General features: G+C 49.8%; 1 protein-coding gene across 5 annotated transcripts in view; it reads left to right on the top strand.

Moving 5' to 3' along the window:
* ZGRF1 (zinc finger GRF-type containing 1) overlaps positions 1 to 18429 on the top strand; it is a 619324-nt gene that overhangs the window by 388720 nt on the left and 212175 nt on the right. For all 5 annotated transcript variants that reach the window (XR_014978114.1, XM_085641436.1, XM_085641435.1 and 2 more), the window contains one exon: positions 2088 to 2284. Coding sequence is in view for 4 of the 5 variants with exons in the window: in XM_085641436.1 (XP_085497562.1) it covers positions 2088 to 2284 (197 nt within the window). In the remaining variant the exon portion in view is untranslated. The remainder of the gene's footprint in view (positions 1 to 2087; positions 2285 to 18429) is intronic.

The following is an 18429-nucleotide window of genomic DNA, read 5'->3' as shown; positions in this document are numbered from 1 at the left end:
AGCCCCCCCCCCCCAATCCTGCCCTCAGCGCTTCTCTAGCCTTCACTTGGTCTCGGCCCTCCCTCACCCCTTATCCGGCCCTCAGCGCTTCTCCAACCTGCACTTTTCCTCAGTCCTCCCTTTCTCCTCATCCTCTTTCCCACAGCTCTTCTTTTTTCTCAGCCGTCGAGGCAGCACAGTGAGGTAAGTACTCTGGTTTGACAACTGGTTAATTACTGAAGCTCAAAATGTGCATCTGGCATGGCTGTCTCAGCTGCTCATCCTTCCAATGTCGATACATTAGGTTCTATTACTTTGGGTAGTAGTAACACCCATTAAAAGGAGCTATAAAGAATATTTTGAGAGAGCACGTGCTAAAACACAACATATTCTACATTTACCGTCCCTCTCCCCTCTCCCCTCCCGCCTTCATCTCCTCATCTCTCCCTCCACCCGTCACTCTTCCCACCCTGTCAATTCGTCCACCTTCTCCCTTCTTTATGTCTCACTAGTGAACTATCAACAGCCCCCCCCCCCCACCTCCTGCACCCTTCACTCATGTGTATTCCCTCATCTCTTCTGCTGGAGGTGGGCGAGCTAACACATGGACAGGGAGAGCCGGAGCACAGCCCCGGGTGGGCTCCCAGGCCCTGGAAATATTTGGTGTGTAAATTATGCAATAAACATCATGTTCGAGTATAATGAGGGTTCTTCAGATTGCAAGAAATTGTATTTCTTTAACAAGCGGAAGGGTTTCATCAGAGCACAGCAGATTCTAACCCTGTTTTGAGAAGTATTTCTTGGAAATGAAGGTTTTTCAGCATGAACTGAGAAGCATCCTGCCCCGCCCCCTGATATCAATGCCATTAGTGAGCTAGGAGGCATGTTATATGTGGGCTAAGTTCTTATTATATATGGAGCAAAACTGTAGTGTCACACACATCCTAATCTCACTTATTTGAAGGTGCTTTCGTATGTGACGATTAGAAACAACACTAACTATTGCATGGCTAAACACTTATAAGGTCCCAAAGGCGAGACCTATTGGCTATGCCAATGCTTGTTATGTATCTGGACCTAATAAATTATTAAATTACTAAGGAACACTAACCACCACGGACTTTAATGCTAAATACATTTTTTAGTTGTATATCCTCTTGTGTGCTCCAATATCTTGAGTCTTCCGAGGAGGTAGTAACCCTTTTATAAATAGGATGGTGTTTTCTTGTGAATGTTTAGAAAGTTTGCTGGGGAGTAGGCAGTGGTCCATAAGACCACTGCTAGCTGTCAAACACACTTATTTTTAAAAATAACTTTTTTCTTTGAGCAAAACGGGCTGCATTTAAAAATGAAAATAGTTTACTTTGAGATGCGATCACAGACATGGTGGTCAGCTGGCCTCATCAGGCCTCCATCACTCTGATGGCATCCGATCGAACTAATTCACACTTTGCAACCTACCTCACTAACATTCATGCAGTAGCCCGGATTGTGGCCCACTCCTCATGGAGATTTTCGGAAGTGACCTAAAACATAGTTCAATCCGCAAAATTTCCTTGGATTCACCAAAACGTTTGTGCCCAATTTTGCAACCACTTTATGCAAATCCAGTGTTAGCACATTTTGCCCTTTGTCCTAATTTTACTCTGAGTGGCAACTCGGGGGTTAAAGCAATCACTAACAATGCCAGTGAAATTATTCCGCCGAGCATGTCAAATTATGGAAAATAACAACACAGAAGAACCTTTGCTCCACTTCTGTTGGGGAGTGCGTACACAGTTTCGTTGGTAGCAAACCATCTACTTAGTAGATTAGCAAGAACAAATGAATGCTATAAACCTGCTATACAAGTTGATGAATATATGGAGAGGCGCAAGAAATGCATAGTTTATTTCATGTCTTTAAACTTTTCCATTTTTTGCCAGGTTGCTTTTATTGTATTTTAATCATTGACATTTGATATTTTATATTATAAGATAAATATATGAAAGCCCTTTGCTGATATATTTTGTGATGACAACAGTTTTATTCAAAGCACCATTGGTAGCATGATATCTAATAGACCTTCTCTCATTTACTCATAACTTTTCTGTTTTTCTCCTTCTTAGGGTCGATTTTTCTTTACCTGTGATGCCCCCAAAGCAAACCAGTGCAATTTCTTTAAATGGCTTGATGAGGTGAAGTCTTCAAATGCCATGACTGGAGAGTCCAAGAACAAGGTGGTACTTTGTGACATCAAAAGTGTTGGTTCTTACATCAGGTGCCAGAGAATTCTTCTGTATGAGGAATGCCAGCTCTTGGTGCGGTATGTTGAAACATTACTCTTTGCTCCATCATCTCGATTACACTGTTTATTGATAAGAATGTGTATAGAAGAAATGCTAATACTCCTTTCTAAACCAGGCTAAGCACGATTAATTGTGGAACATACTGTGATATCATGGTGTTAGCGTGTTGAGCATTGGTGTGAATGGAAGGGCCAAGATTGTTGAGTGCACAAATGTGGAATGCTTATTTAGTGATTGTGTATGGTGAAATGTTGGCTTGAGGGCTCCAAGGATGTTGAAGGCAGTTGGGGGAGTGAGCTTCAAACTCTCTGTATTAACCTGCTGTACACCACCTTCTTACAACACCCTCCCCACCCCAAGGAGGAGGAGAGAGTATATCGCTTGGACCTCACGAGAGTGCTGAGCTTATACATAGATCATCCCAAAGAGCACTCGGTGGAAGATCGGATCTTTGTTGGGTTTTCTGGAGCGAATAAAGACAAGGCAGTGCAGCAGATAGCCATCTCCCACTGGATAGTGCTCTACATTAAGATCTTCTATGCTCTGGCTAAAAAGCAGCCTCCAGATAGGTTATGTGCTCGTCCTACCAGGGACAAAGCAGCTACCACTGCGAAAGCACACGGCATTTATCCAGGCAGCTACCTGTGTGTCCTTCCATATGTTCACAAAGCACTATTGTGTGGACAGTCCGGTTTTCCGAGAGGGGCATTTTGCCTGCTCGGTCTTGCAGGGCTTTCTGGGTTGAGTCCATCAACAGACCCGCCTTTAAGTGGGTACTGCTTTGGTAGCTATTCAAAAGAGGAAAGTGCAGCTAGATGTCTCCATCAGAAAAACAAGTTACCTTGAGTAACTCTCTTTCTGGTAGAGAATGTAGCTGCAGATTCCTCTCCAGCCCTCCCATCCACCCTGGTTTAGTGGTTGGAATTTATACATTAGTGGGATCCCAAGTCTCGGAATCTGCACCCTGGTCACAACCAAAATGCTGTTGGGGCTCTGCGTCTGGGGTCATGGGCAGTATTGACAACAACTGATATCAGCCTGCAAAAGTGGCACATGTATATTCTCTACACGTCTTTTCCGGAGCGGAATGACGTCAGTGCGTTGACATACAGCACCACCTAAAGTTGCACAGAGGTACTGCTGAAATGTTTCCGGACTCGGGGGAATATTCAAAAGGTGAGGAATCTGCTGCTAGATACAGTCTCTACCAGAAAGTGTTACGGAAGGTAAGTAAGTTGGATCATGCTTGTTTATTTGAGTAGTCTGTCCAAATATTTACTTCACTTGAGAACTAAGACCATAAGTGGTTGATATCTGTGCACCAAGTCAGAAAATACCGTAATAAATATTGCAGTTGATTTCATGGTTTCAGGTTACAAACTAAATATGGAGAAGTTTGAAGTTATTTTCATTACCAAATCTGCCCTACTCATATTCCACCTAACCTGGGGTCACAGAAGTCATTCACTGTATCAGATGCTTAGGAATTAAAATCTCTAGAGCAACTTAAAAAAACATGAATAGACAATTTAGTTGAGTTGCATTCTAGGACAAAGATAGATTGTGACAAATGTTCCTTGTTGCACTTTAATTTGTGGGGTACAATAATTATTTTCTAAATGAGAATTTGACCTAAGCTTCCTTATTTCTTTTCATGTCTTCTTGTCTTTTACTCTGCAAAAGATACTTTAAAAAGTATAAAATGTTTAGTAAAATGTTATGGGGAATTGGTAAAAAAATATTGAGATCTGTTCTTAAACTGGATTGCATCAATGGCTGTTTTGGATTTTGTGGCCCATCCATATGGGCTAAAGCATTTGCATCATCATCAGCTCGCCCTATGGATAACTTTAAATTTGGTCAGTAAACCAGGCTGCACAAATTTTATTTTGGAAGACGTACTGCACCAGTAATTAAAACTTGGTTAGATTTTTTTGAAAGTGTGTGGCATAAATGATATAGTGCATGCTAAAAAAATCCGGGAGCAACATTTTAGAAAAGTGCCCCACTGAAAATCATCGATCAAGTCCAGCATCCCTGTCAGGTGCCTCTGTCTAGCCTGATGTCTTTTGAGAAAGCCCTGTTGACTTTAACCCTAGCCAATGGGTCTGCATATAGCAGTCTCACCCAGGACAAATATCCAGCACCAAAGCCCATCTTCTATAGGACCGCCCACATTTATGGCCACTCTAGTGAGTCAAACTCCCTTTTGAGTGTCGAAAGCGAACAAAACTGTTGGCTCTATTATATGATTGTTGAGTGCTAAGCAGCAGCCAGTCGATGCAGGCTATGTTGCGTCACCATGTACGGTATAAAACTTGACCTATCCGGGCTCTCAAGGGACAACCTGTAACTAGCGGTTGACCAAGACCTTCGCTAAAATCTTGGTCTTTACATTTAATAATGATATCAACCTATGAGAGGTACAATCGGCTTTTCTGCCTTCTGGATCAGTACAATCGTTGTCCGTCTCAGGTCTTTAGGTAGTATACCGTCCCATCTTGCCCTGTGGAACATTCACAGAGGGGACTCACTATGCGATACTTGGGGCATTTAAAGAATTCAGTGGGCATACCATTGGGTCCAGGAATCTTTCTCCCTTTTATCTGGAATATTGCCTCCGATACTTCCGCGTCTGTGATCTCCGATTCTAACCCCAACCTCGCTGCGTGTCCCAACTGTGGATCCAGGAGGTCTGTCATAAATTTCCCCTGTGTAGGAAGGTGGATATCTGACTATGGTTACCCCCAACTTTTTGCCTAGTGTCTAGCTGGTTTTTCGACTTAGTTGGCCTGAGATCCTGCCATTCAGGGTCTCAGGCTGTCTGCTCTCTCTTTAAAATGGACTCCATGTGCCCTAGGTACATACCCAATTGGTAAGGATCACCTTATTGGACCCTGTACAGTGTACCCTAGGTACCCAGGGCATAGGTGTACCCTAGGCCTCCCAGGGGCTGCAGCATGTATTATGCCACCCCTGGCCTGGCCTTCCAATCAGACACAACTGGCTGATCACTCAGCTGGGGCAAGGTCGTGTAATCACCCCTTGCTTAGATATAGTATACCTATATCTACCCTTAAAATAGACACATGTGTACCTATCAGCCACTCCTATGGCAGGCCTAAACAATCCTGGAATCAGAGTGCTTGGTAACATATGAGATGGTGCTCTAGCATGAGCTGAGCCTGTCTGCAGCTTTCGGAACCATGTCCTTATAGCTGTTCTATGATATAGCCTACCATATACTCTTAAAGTGCCTTATAATCTTAAACGGTTATGGTAACTATGGTTTGGCTGTATCAAAACATGTTGTGTAAGGTGTCTAACACTTTGGAATAATACCCCCATACCATTTCTGGTGACGAGGATATTATTCCCCCCTTCTAGAGGGAGAGACATGTTAAAATCCTACTTTGCTGTTTAACTCTGACCAAAGCCTCAGCATCACAAAATGGATGCTGCTGCCACAGACACGAGTCTGACCTCCTGCAGCTGGGAGCCCTCCCAGCCAGGGAGGCCTGGACAATAGGTTTCCTGCTTGGGGAGGTGCTAGCACCTCCCCAGACAGACTTTATTGTATTGGGGCAGGGAGGGTTAAATGAAACTAGACACTGCCTGGGGCACACAAGGTGTCCCATGCATAGTCCAGTTCAAACCGGCGCTGGGGCACTCTAGCCCCAGCTCTGGCGCGAAACTGGACAAAGGAAAGGGGGTGTAACCACTCCCCTTCCTGGTCCCACCCATAGGAGGGACCTTGCAGGTAGCCCAGCCCACTAGCCCAGTATATCAGTAGGTAGCTGAGCCCTGCTAAATTAGATTAACCTGAATCTGCAACTTGATCAGAAACTCTGGACCTTCGACATTCGACCTCAGGAAGAAGACTGAAGAAATCTCCCTTGTGGCCAAGGAGTGACCACCCTGGGCAACCAGGCACCATCCAGCGACCACTGCTTGCTTTGTGACTGATCCTACGAGGGACGACTGCAGAGACTGACCAGCGCCGAGACTTCCAGACACCTCTGACCCAGATCCACATCTACAGCGAAGCTGAGACCAGTGGAGGCGACGAGGGACGTGGGACCGGCGACTTGGGAAAAGTGGCTAGTAACTGACTAGCGCGACTTCTGAGGCTTCCTCGAGGCTGTGCTTGGGGGATTGAGAAGCCCCCATCCCGAGCACCATCTGCAAAGAAGATCAGCTCCCCACACTTCACGTGTTCTGCGTGGGGCCCTTCTGCACCTGAGTTGCTCGACGTGTTGTCCGGTTGCTGGCCCGTTGGCTAGTGACCTCTGCGACGACGAACCTTTGTTTTCATCTTGCTGGTCCGGCTCCTCCAGACTGGCACCCGCTCCTCTGTGAAAGAGAAGCACCCCAGACCTTCCTGGTCTGCACCAGAAGCAAGTCCTCCATCCTGCGTGGGTTCCGCTTGCCAAGGCTTGTTGGGTCCTGACTCGACTTCGACGCCGCCGACAGCAAGAGCCTTCGTGGGACAGCTCACCTCCTGGTCCTGGTCGTCCTCGACGCCTCCTGGTACCCGTGACTGCTGCGACAAGCTTCACCTCTTCACCTGCATCTTCATGACATCGCCTGGTTCCTTCCTGGTTCCTTCCCGGCTCCTGGCTGGTGACCTAGACTCTGTCCCTTCTGCTTGCAGGTTCCTTCCTTCTTGATCCCCTCCTTGGGATCCACCGGACACTCTGCACTGACTGCCTGTCAGCAACTTTCCTTCAGGCATCCATAGGAGTCGACGACGAAACCCGACGCAAGTTCACACCTATGCACCCGCAGCCCGTGGGCTAGGTAACTTGAGCATTTCGGTGCACACAAGGGTATTGACTATCCAAGGGTCTAGTTTCCGAGTCTCGACTTCCTAGCTATACCAGAAGTGTCCTAAAACTGTTAATTTCTAATAACTTACATTTCTATCGACTTTTAAGCATTACGCGTGAGTGTTTCCACTCTGCACCTGAATCCCGTGGGCCTCCCACTTCATAACCTTTGGTAGTATAGTGTAGCCCCAGCGATTCCCTAGGACTATCCTGTGTTCGTGACAGTGGTTCTTATACCACTTACTTAGTATATGGTTTGCGTGGCCCCTAGGGCCTAACTGTATTACTTACCTGTGTGACTTAATGTATGCTTAAATAAGACTGTGTTGTACTTACCTCGAATCTCATAAAGAGTGCTGAGGGTTTGACTAGAATAAATACATTCTATTTTTATATATATCTGTTGTGGTGTCCTTTCATTTGGTATTCAAGGGATTACATATGGTATAACAGCTGGCTTCACATGCCATTCAGAGTTTAGCCTAAGACTGCTCTTGTCCATGCTACCACTAGGATAGCTGGTCTATAAGGTTGACTTTACAACCAATCACCATAAGGGTTGTTTGGACTGATACAAGGTGTACACTAGAATTAGTGACATCATATATCAGGCCAACTTCTCACACCCTGGTCCCCAGTCTCACCTGGCAGTCTGACCCGGAGTACGTCCTCCAAATGGGAGTCAAAGGACTGTGCTATCTTTGTTAGGGACTCAACTGTGTCCCCAGATTCTGTCCTGACCTACTGCGCCCATTGCCAACCTTTTTCCCATGTTGCCAGGCAGGCCAGGAGTTTCTCTACTTTATCACCTGTCTTGTAGAGTCTACCCTGCTGCATGCAAAGTTTTGGCCCTCGCTTCTTGTTGGACATGCCTCTGCAGGTTTGCCTGAGCCTTTCTATTTTACATGCCAACTTCCGTTAGGGGGCTATCACAAAATACCTTTCCCAGTATGTCAGTGTGGAGGACTCCATGTCCCCAGTCTCTCTATTTCACTTCTTCTGCTTCCCCGATACTTGCCCAGTGAGTTGTCTTGTATTACTGTCTTGTAGGCATCACAGAGAACCACCTCTGAGTCCACCGTGCCACAGATCTTTTGAAAGTAGTTGGTTGTGGTCTTTGCCATCAGCTTTCTAGTGTCCCAGTCAGTCAGCTCAAAGGGGTCAAGCCTCCTCTCCACCCTGGACCGCAGGACGTCTTTCTGTAGGTGTGTGGCTAAGGGTGAGTGGTCTGAGCTGTCCAGTGACAAAAATGTGTGTGTCTTAAATGCCCCTAATGACAATATGGCACCAACAGGTAATCCAGCCTGGAAAGAGAACACATCATATTGGCTGCAAAGGAGTACTGGCGCATCCCAGGGTGCTCCAGCCTCCAGAGATCGGCCAATCCCCGTGCCTCCAAGCCGCGATAAACGCAAGTCAACCTGCGGGATTTGTCCAGAGGCAGTCACCCTGTCTGTCTCTCCCTGAGCCATTAGATTAAGGTCTCCAACAATGATGAGAAGGGCCTCTGGCAACCCCTTTATCCAACCCCCAACTGATCCAGCCCCGCCGATTGTAACCCTGGGGGGAAATAGTACAATGCCAAAATAAATTCTTCCCCTTTCCAGTGCCCGTGCACCGCCGCTCGACATTCCAAATTGTCAACCATGGACTGTGTGGCCTGCAGTGGGAGGGACTTGCAGGCCAGGATTCCCACCCCTCTGGATCCTCCGATGAACTCAGCATGGGCAAGTAACTTGTATCTGCCCCTGGTCAGAAACCACAGCCATTACCTACCAGGTGGGTTTCCTGTAGAAGGATAATAGCCGGGTCTTGCCCAAATAGATATTTCCACACCATGCCCTGTGTTAGTTTTCTGCCTTATTGTAGGAAAGTGCCCCTTTTTGCATGGTTACCCCCCACTTTTTGCCTGACATCTGATGCAACCTGGCTTAATGTGCCCTGGGTCCTTGCCAACCAGGTTCCCAAGGCCTGACACCGTACCTTTGTACCCTCAATTCCCTGGCCACAGGTAAGCCTCTTGTAAACAGTACTATGGGTACCAAGGGCACTGTGACCAGGGAAGGCCTCTAAGGGCTGCAGCAGCTATTGTACCACCCTTAGAGGCCCTGTGCCTTAACACCCACACACTGCCATTGCAGGCTGCGTGTTAAGGTTCAGAGAAAAGTGAAGAGTCGTCATGGCACATATCTCTGTGTGCCATGCCTGCAGCCCACTGCCTGAGGCCTAGGTAAGTCACCCCTCTAACAGGGTTCACTAGCCCTCAGGTGAGGGTACAGTGAGATGAGCCCTGTACCCCTACAATGTCTAAGTCCATTCTTAGACATTGTAAGTGTAGTAAAGCCATAAAGAGTATATGGTCTGGGAGTTGGTCATTACGAACTCCACAGCTCCATAATGGCTTTACTAAAATCTGGAAAGTTTAGTAGCAAACTTCTCAGCACATTAAACCCACACTGATGCCAGTGTGGGATTTAATGTAAAATGCACTCAGAGGGTATCTTCGAGATGTCCCCTGAAAAACGACCAACCCTGGTGTGGTTTCTGAATATCTGTCTGCCCTTTGCCACCACCAGACAGGTTTCTGGACCCCTGGGTAGAGAGCCTCCGCTCTCTGGGTCCAGAAACAAAACCAATCCTGGGCAGAGGTGTCAGGCCTCCTCCACCAGGATGGGCTTGGTCCATGAGGGGAAAGCCTGCCACCTTTGGGAGTTGTCCCTGCCTTTTGCTGCCCCCCAGCACCTGGCTCCCACCAGCTCTGCCCCCCCCCCCACTTTAGGCAGGAGAATCAGTGGGAATACCAAGCTAGGAAGAGAGGTGTGCCCATCTTTGCCAACCTCAGTCCTCTCCATCTTGAAGATGAGGGGACTCATCCAATTAGGGAGAGGCTCATGCCCCCTTCCACTGGAGCGTGGCATAATAGTGGGTGTACCCACCCCAAGGAAGGGACCCATTGGTCGCGACATGTACAACCCTCCAAACGCTCCTAAATCTAGTATTTAGGGGCAACCCTGAACCTTGCCTCTTCAGATTCAAGGAAGAAAAAAGGAGTGAAGAGCTGTGCTGACCCAGGAAGAAGAGGACACCTGCTGCTTTGGCCCCAGGCCCTACTGGCCTGTCCCGACTATAACCTGCCTACAGGGAAGAAGCCAGCATGTCCAGTAGCCCCCCAGAGCCTGGAGGACCTGCCCTGCACTCGCCTTACAGACTCTGTCTCCCGTGAGCACCGGAGTTGCTCAGCAAAGACTCCACGACCAGAATCCGTATTCCGGCAACTCCTCAATTCTGCTCCACTCTGCACCTGATGCCCGCGGCCCGTGTTCAAGTGGCCCAACACCACGAGGAGGTCTCCCAGGCGATCCTGCCCTGGAATCTGGTGATCCCCGACCTCCCTCAAGCTCCAAGACGACACCTGCTGCCTCAGTCTGAAGGGTCCGCCCCGACCATGACCGGAGTTGGTAAGAAAACCCGACGCCAGAAGACACCCCTGCACCAACGCCCCACTGACTTGGGTACCACAACCGATGGTGTCCCGGCATCCCCCAAGAACTCAACTTACCTCTCCAGCCAGTGGTTGTCTTCAGGGAGTCTCCCTGCCCGATCCTGCAGCAACTTTGCCGAACCAAAGGTCTCCATTGAGAATCACAGGGTCCCCGACATCTTCTCAGCACCCTGCACCCGGCCGCCCCAGTGCCGCTGGTGGTGCAGGTCCTGTGCTGATTGTTGGCCCCTGCAGCGCTGACCTTAACCCCAGGAGCTTTGCTCCCACACCCAAGTGGCCTGCTCATAAGCAATCCCTATCCGAAGCCCCCCTTAGCCCCATTGGCTCAAATTGGGCCCCAGCACTCTGCACCCAGCAGCCCCATTGCCGCTGGTGGTGCAACTCGAGTGCCTACCAAGACCTTTGGGAACCTTGGCCCTATTCCCCAAAACTCCCACTCGTAAGACGTTTACCAATAACCATTTTTCTCCCATAGGAACCCATGTCATGAGGTTTTCGGCCTAAAATGTTCTAAGTGTTGAACTGTTGTTTTGTTTGGGGATAATTGTCAGTATAACTTAAACCAAGAAAAGTCTTACTTACCATGTATTGAGATTCCTTAGTGTGTTATCTAGGCATACCATCCCCAGTAGTCAAAGTGATCAAAAAGTCTTCTAAAAGTAATTATTGTGTAATGTAACTGCTTCTTGAATCAATACCAACCTGTAACTATTGCAAATTCAACCACAACTGCATTCCTTTGTGAAGTCTTGCATTTGATAGTATATTTTACTTACCTGTGCCAAGTCCTGCTTTGTTTTTAAAATAAAATATAAGTATACATTTTTATACTTACCTAATTGGTCTGGATTCAGTCTCTGAGTGTGTGCATTGGTTTTGATTGAGTGAATACAGTAAATGCTTAACACACCCTCTGGATAAGCCAAACTGTTTGCCCACACTTCAACAAAGAGAACGGTTAGTACTTACTTAATTTAGCCTCTGCAGTACCTCTGGGGACTCCCTGTACTCTGTGTACACTATACCTTACTTTGGTGTAGTATACAGAGAGCCAGCTTCCTACACTAAGCCATTCACATTCCAGGAGAGTATTTTGAGGGTTAGCCTTGAGGGTACGTGGAGGGTGTAAGTCCCACCATTTTTAAGGTAGTTAAGCTTTCCGCTGAGTCTCCTGACTATTAATGAGGAATGTCATGAGCCACTACCCACCCTCCCCATTTCTCCCCACTCTCTTAAGCTACAGGCGTAGAACTACCTGCCTCCCCGATGCCCGAGGAGTCTGTTGCCCCAACTGTTTAAACTTCTACATCCTATTCGATCAGTCTTATACTCTACACAGACAATATCACAATGCTACAACAGTAGCAGCAGAAGGGGGATGTGGCCCAACGGAGTATACAGTGTCCATCTTAGAAGTCATCTGCTGTTGTGGCTTCGTGCTTGTCCTGTATCTCTGTGTTTCTGTGGCTCCTCAGCCCAGCATGCCCTCTGTCATCGGGGTGACTCCCAGGAGTATCTCTTCCTCCAAGCCCCGTGCGACTCCCTAGTTTCGCTCCCCATGTCCTCCAAATTATTCGATAATGCAGCACAACCAGGGACTGGCATTGCTGAATTGCCATTGGATACAAGCTAGCCTGGCTGATGAAGGGTGTTACCCAGAAACTGGTCCCAGGATGCTTGTTTCCGGCTCAGGGAAGACCAGGCATGGCAATTCGGGCTGGACTGTTCCCATGAGGCACAGGGTCAAGACTGATTTGTATATAGCTGAGTCTGAACTGAGGTGGCGAAGTGAGCTAAAGAATGATGATGGTTTCAACCCAGATCTGTGACTGGGGGTGAGTGTCTGAAAAGTTTCAGCGCTCTGTCCATCATCTCCTTGTGTTTGCTTTGTTCGCCCTAAGTTGGCAGGGTATGCCCAGACGTGGGTCCCTTGCTCACTTTGCCACTGGATTCAAGCTAGCCTGGCTGATGAAGGGTGTTACCCAGAAACCGGTCCCAGGATGCTTGTATCCGGTTCAGGGAAGACCTGGCTTGGCAATTAGGGCAGGGCTGTTCCCATGAGGCACAGGGTCAAGACTGATTTGCATATAGCTGGGTCTGAACTGAGGTGGCGAAGTGAGCTAAAGAATGATGTTGGATTCAACCCAGATCTGTGACTGGGGGTGAGTGTCTGAAAAGTTTCAGCGCTCCGTCCATCATCTCCTTGTGTTTGCTTTGTTCGCCCTAAGTTGGCAGTGTATTCCTTGACGTGGGTCCCTTGCTCACTTTGTCACTGGATTCAAACTAGCCTGGCTGATGAAGGGTGGTACCCAGAAACCGGTCCCAGGATGCTTGTTTCCGGTTCAGGGAAGACCTGGCTTGGCAATTCAGGCTAGGCTGTTCCCATGAGGCAAACGGTCAAGACTGATTTGCATATAGCTGGGTCTGAACTGAGGTGCGAAGTGAGCTAAAGAATGATGATGGATTCAACCCAGATCTGTGACTGGGGGTGAGAGTCTGAAAAGTTTCAGCGCTCCATCTATCATCTCCTTGTGTTTGCATTGCTGAATTTCAGCCACAGCTGTAGCTCTCTCTGTCTCCCCCTGATTTCATGATGGAACCGCTTTTGGATCTTTGCATCTGCCACTCCTTTGGCTTGTCTCGAACATGTTGCTCCGGAGTCGGGTGCCCCCACACCTCCATCCAGTCCCAGGAGTCTGCGGCTGTCGCATAAAAGTGTGATCCGTCCTGATAAATACATCTTAATTCGGCTGGGAACAATACGGCGTATTTGAGATTCGGTGTTCGCAGGTGACATTTCGCTACCAGGAACGTTTCTCTCTGACTTTATACTACATTGGTATAGTCTGGATTTCTGTATATGAAACCTCCACATAGGTTTCAAGGGCTATGTGCGCAGGCCATCTGAACAGGTTCAACACTTTGCCCCCAAATACTGTGGACAGGAGTAATTTTTCTAGAAACAGTTCCATGCTGGGGCCTTCTGCCCGCTCCGGGAGCCCCACCAGTCGCACATTATTGCATCAGGATCAGCCCTCAGCATCCTCTATACACTTCTGGAGATGGGCAACTGTTTTCTGCAGTTCACGGACCTTGACATCAGTCCCTAAAAGGGTAGGTTTTAGGTGGGCCAGTGATGATTCCGTCTTACCCACTTGCCCAGCTAGTTATGGTCAGCCTGAAGGAGCCCCAGGACGAGGGCCGGCATATCAATGTTGTGGTCCAGCACCGTCTTAGTATTGCAGATCGCCTCCAGTATTGTTGCGGTGTTGGCCACTAGCCCTTGCTCTCCCTCCACCGAGGTGTGTCTCCTCCGGTCCTCCCCAGATCTAGATAGGTCCATTGCAGGCCCCATTTTCTGCAATTTGGACTTCACAATGATCACGCTGGTTTCTCGGGCGTCAGTGGATCCCTTTTTGGCAGCATTTTGTCTACTGGACCTCCAATTGCCGCTCCGTCTCCTTGCTTAGCGCCTCTTTACAACGGGTGCCTATCCTGTGTCTCTCTGGGGAACCTGGGCCCCCCAGGAGCCAATCAGATAACCCCCAGGAGCTGGGCCTAAGCGGCCGACCGGTCCAGGCACCGCCGGCCAATAACCGGAACCCCGCAGGGATGATCACCCTAGCTCACCTCTCCAATACGGCCCGTCGGTCTTCTCCCCTTCGTCTTTCAGTGTCTCTGCTCCGTCGCCCTATGACTTCCCAGGGCGGCATGTTAGGCATGCTCTTCAGGCTTTTTAGTGCTTTGGTGGGTATCATAGGTGGGGGAAATCCTTAACACCACCTGGGACCCCCCCCCCCACCCCCCCCCCCCCCCCCCGGCATCGTCTTCTGTTCCGGCAGCCTCTCCAGGGCCTTCGAGACTGCCGCCCCCAGATTCCGGACTACCTTTGCCAATCTGCCCCAGCTCCTCCGAGGGGGGCTTCTCACTCGTTGCCTGAGGCCCTCTCAGCCCACCTCTAATCGCGCCTCCCGCAGCGTCGACCCCACTCAAGGCGTAGGAGCTGCGGCCATTTTGTACGCCGCAACAGCTGTTACCATTGGGCAGATGATGAGTGCTGCCACACTACGTGCTGCTGCACACCCTCCCCTGGCCTCTTGTTGGGCTCACTAGGGGCCCCGCTGTGGATCACCGCCTACTTTTGGAGCTCTGGGGCCGCTAGAGTAGCCGTAAGTGGGGCCCTGCACCAGAGCTCAGACTCGTGTGGCCGGCTAGCTCCATTCGTGGCTAGCCAACTCCCCCCGCGTAGTCCAGTCTTGATGGAATCAGTGCATGTATTAACTGTTTTCCTAGTGTGAAGTGGAAGGCGAAACAAAAATTTCTTTAGGAATATTAGTATCACAATACAGATCACCTGAACCTCCTGAGGCGGAAGCCGGGAGCGCAACTTGTTTTTTTTATTTAAAACTGTTCCTCACCACTTGTGTCTAGCATTTTTAAATCACTCACCACTTGATCCGTGTTCCCCACGCAGCCGACTTAACGCTGCTGCGGCAAGAAACCCAACAAATCCACCTCTGGACGCCATTCCGGCGAGTGCCGAGGCCACGCCCCTTCACAGAGGCCACGCCCCCCGCCGCTGCCTCTCCCACCACTAAATATGTGCCTATTTCGGACGCGCAGCAGACAAGCGCAGCGGGCGCGCCGATGGCGCGCTGAAGGCGTGCCTAAGGCAAGCCCGTCTGCGCCCGTCCGCGACCGACCGGGCCTAGGGCCACCCCACCATGCCCTAACGAGACAATACTCGTCTGCGCAACTACATGGACTCCAAGGCCCGTGGCCCTTCGATGACTCCGTGACCAACTACATCGATAGTTTGGGACTGTCTACCTTAAGCCCTTCTCCTTCTCTCCCCTCCCCGTCCCACCCTCCCTCTGTCCCCCTTGCTTCCCGCTCCGATTCCCCTGCTGCACCCAAACCTACTTCCCTCTCCATTTACTATCTCAACACGCGCTCTGCTGTCAAGCACTATCATGAACTCTCTGTTCTACTTGACCAGCACAAACCTGATCTCTTATTCCTTACAGAGACCTGGTTCCGTGATACCTCCCTCCCCTCTTTATTAGCAGCTCTCCCTGCCACTTACTACGCGCTTCGCACCGACCGACCCTCTGGCAAAGCGGGCGGGGGTGTCGCCTTGATCGCCCGCAAAGAACTCCCCTTTCAGCCTCTAACTTTCCCCCCTATCGGCACCTCAGACTTCTTAGTTATCCGCTCCCTTTCCCTCAAAGTTCCTCTTACCTGCCTACTTATGTACCGTCCCCCCCCCAACCCTCTCAAGTCTTCCTTCCTGGGTTTCAAGAGCTTGTGGCCACCCTAGCGGTTAACAACTCCTCCATTATGGTGCTAGGTGATTTCAACTTTTGGCCCTCTGACCCAGCAGAATGCTCCATCTCCAAAGAATTTTCAGATACCTTTCGCTCCCTCAAGTTCAACTCTCATGTCCACACCCCTACCCACATTCAGGGCCACATCCTCGACCAGATCTGGTCCCTCAACTGTCCTATAGCGTCCCTCTCCACTTCTCCCTGCTCTTGGTCCGACCACTCTCTGATTTCTTTTTTTCTACAACTTGGCCCAGCCACCAAGCCCTCGCTTCCCAAAAACATCTGGGCACGCTCTTGGGGCCAGGTGGATGCGGCCCTACTAGCCACCACACTCTCTCCCTCTAGCCCAGATTTACTTGGCCTACCTATTTCAGCACAAGCAGAATCCATCAACTCCTGGCTTCTGTCAGGCTGCGACTCGATCGCCCCTCTCAGACGAGTTTCCTCCAGACGGGCCAACGATTCCAACCGCTGGTTCAACGAGGAACTGAAGGCCCTAAAACTTACAGTCCGCCATGCCGAACGAGCCTGGAGACGACATTACTGCCCCAACCTCAAAGCCCAGTACACCTCTCTCCTGTCGCAATACAAAAAAACTATCTTGACCACCAAAACGGACTATTTTTCCTCGAAAATCTTAGCCGCCGAGAACCAGCCCAGAGAAATCTTCTCTATAGTCCACAATCTTGCTTACTCCGATAGAACCACCCTCAAACCTCCCCCGTCACAGTCTCTATGCGACTCCCTGAACACCTATTTCTTGGACAAGATCGCAAAAATCAAAGCCAATATCCCTTCCCCTTCTCCCTCTTTTCTCAATCCCCCTTGTCCTCCTGCAGAGGCTCGTCTTGACTCATTCCCCCTCCTAACGGAAGAATCCTTTCTTTCCCTTCTCCCCTTGGTCAAATCAGGATCCCCTCTAGACCCTTGCCCTGCTCACATCCTCAGGCACATCTTCACGACCTGTGTGCTACCCCCGCTCACCTTTCTCAACAGCTCCCTGTCTCAGGGCGTTGTTACCCCAACTCTAAAAACAGCTATAATTCTTCCCATCCTAAAAAAACCTGGCGCTGACCCCTCTGCTCCTGTCAACTATCGTCCCATCTCTCTACTACCCTTTTTAGGGAAAGTACTAGAACGACATGTGACCAGAGTGCTCACCGCCTACGTGGAAGAAAACCGAGTATTAGCCCCCCGTCAGGCCGGATTTCGCCCAGCTCACTCCACCGAGTCTGTGGTGTTATCCGTCCTCGACAACCTTAGAGAAGGCATGGACACCAACCTTCCCCAGGCCTTGGTCCTCCTTGACCTCTCTGCCGCCTTCGACACGGTGGACCACTCCATCTTACTCTCCCGTGTCGGGCGGTTGGGGTCGGCGGTTCGGCCCGGGTCTGGCTGTCCTCCTTCCTAAGGGACTGCACCCAAGCGGTGCGCCTGGGCGACTTCTCGGCTGAACCACGTAAGGTTTCATGTGGGGTCCCTCAGGGCTCCTCCCTTTCCCCACTACTGTTCAATCTGTACATAGCCCCCCTCATCTTTGCTCTTCAGCAAATGGAGGTCTCCGTATATAACTATGCGGATGACCTCCAGCTTATATTTTCCCTATCTCAATCCCCTGACTCCATGTCTAACTTTCAATCTACTATGATCTTCATCCGGGACTGGATGAATTACAACCACCTGAAAGTAAACCCAGACAAAACCGAACTGGTTTTGACAGGTGGTTGTACCAGTCCCTGGTCCCCCCTCTTTTGGCCCCCCTCCCTTGGTCCCCCTCCCTTGGTCCCCCTCCGTCCCCCTCTTCCTCCGTCAAAACGCTCTGTATCAAACTTAACGATCAACTCACTCTGCAGTCCCAGGTGAGCACAGTGGTGTCCTCTTCCTTCCTTTCACTCCGCACCATCCGCAAGGTCTCCCGCTTCTTCTCCTTCTCTGCCCTAAAACTTATTGTACTAGCTATGGTCATCTCTCGATTAGACTACGGCAACGCCCTATACTGCGGCATGCCCGCATACAACGTACGACGGCTACAGCTGGTTCAGAACCAGGCCGCTCGTCTAGTCTACAACTTGGCCAAATCCCATCATGTCACCCCGCTTCTAAAATCCTTGCACTGGCTCCCTATCCGTGAACGCTCCCAGTTCAAAATGGACTGCATCACTTTTCAGGCTCAGTCAGGTTCCGCCCCTGCCTTTATCTCATCTGAGATTAAAGCCTATGCCCCTGCAAGGGAACTGCGCTCATCTTCTCAACACCTGCTGACTGTTCCTCGTTTTCGGCGTAATAAATGGGGAGGCTCAAAATTCTCCACTCTCGCCCCCACCTTCTGGAATTCTCTCCCGGCCCACCTCAGATCCTCCACCCAATACTCTCTCTTCCGCACTAAAAACCTTTCTCTTTCTACAGGCTTTCCCACAATAACTCCTCCCTATGCCCCCCGGACCTCCCCGCTCTCTGAGGCTCAGTGAACTGCAGCGCCATGAAACCGCCAGGTGTACGCGCGC

Source organism: Triturus cristatus, chromosome 2_2, assembly GCF_964204655.1.
Source record: "Triturus cristatus chromosome 2_2, aTriCri1.1, whole genome shotgun sequence".
Lineage (NCBI taxonomy): Eukaryota > Metazoa > Chordata > Amphibia > Caudata > Salamandridae > Triturus > Triturus cristatus.
This window is presented reverse-complemented; position numbering and strand designations above follow the sequence as displayed.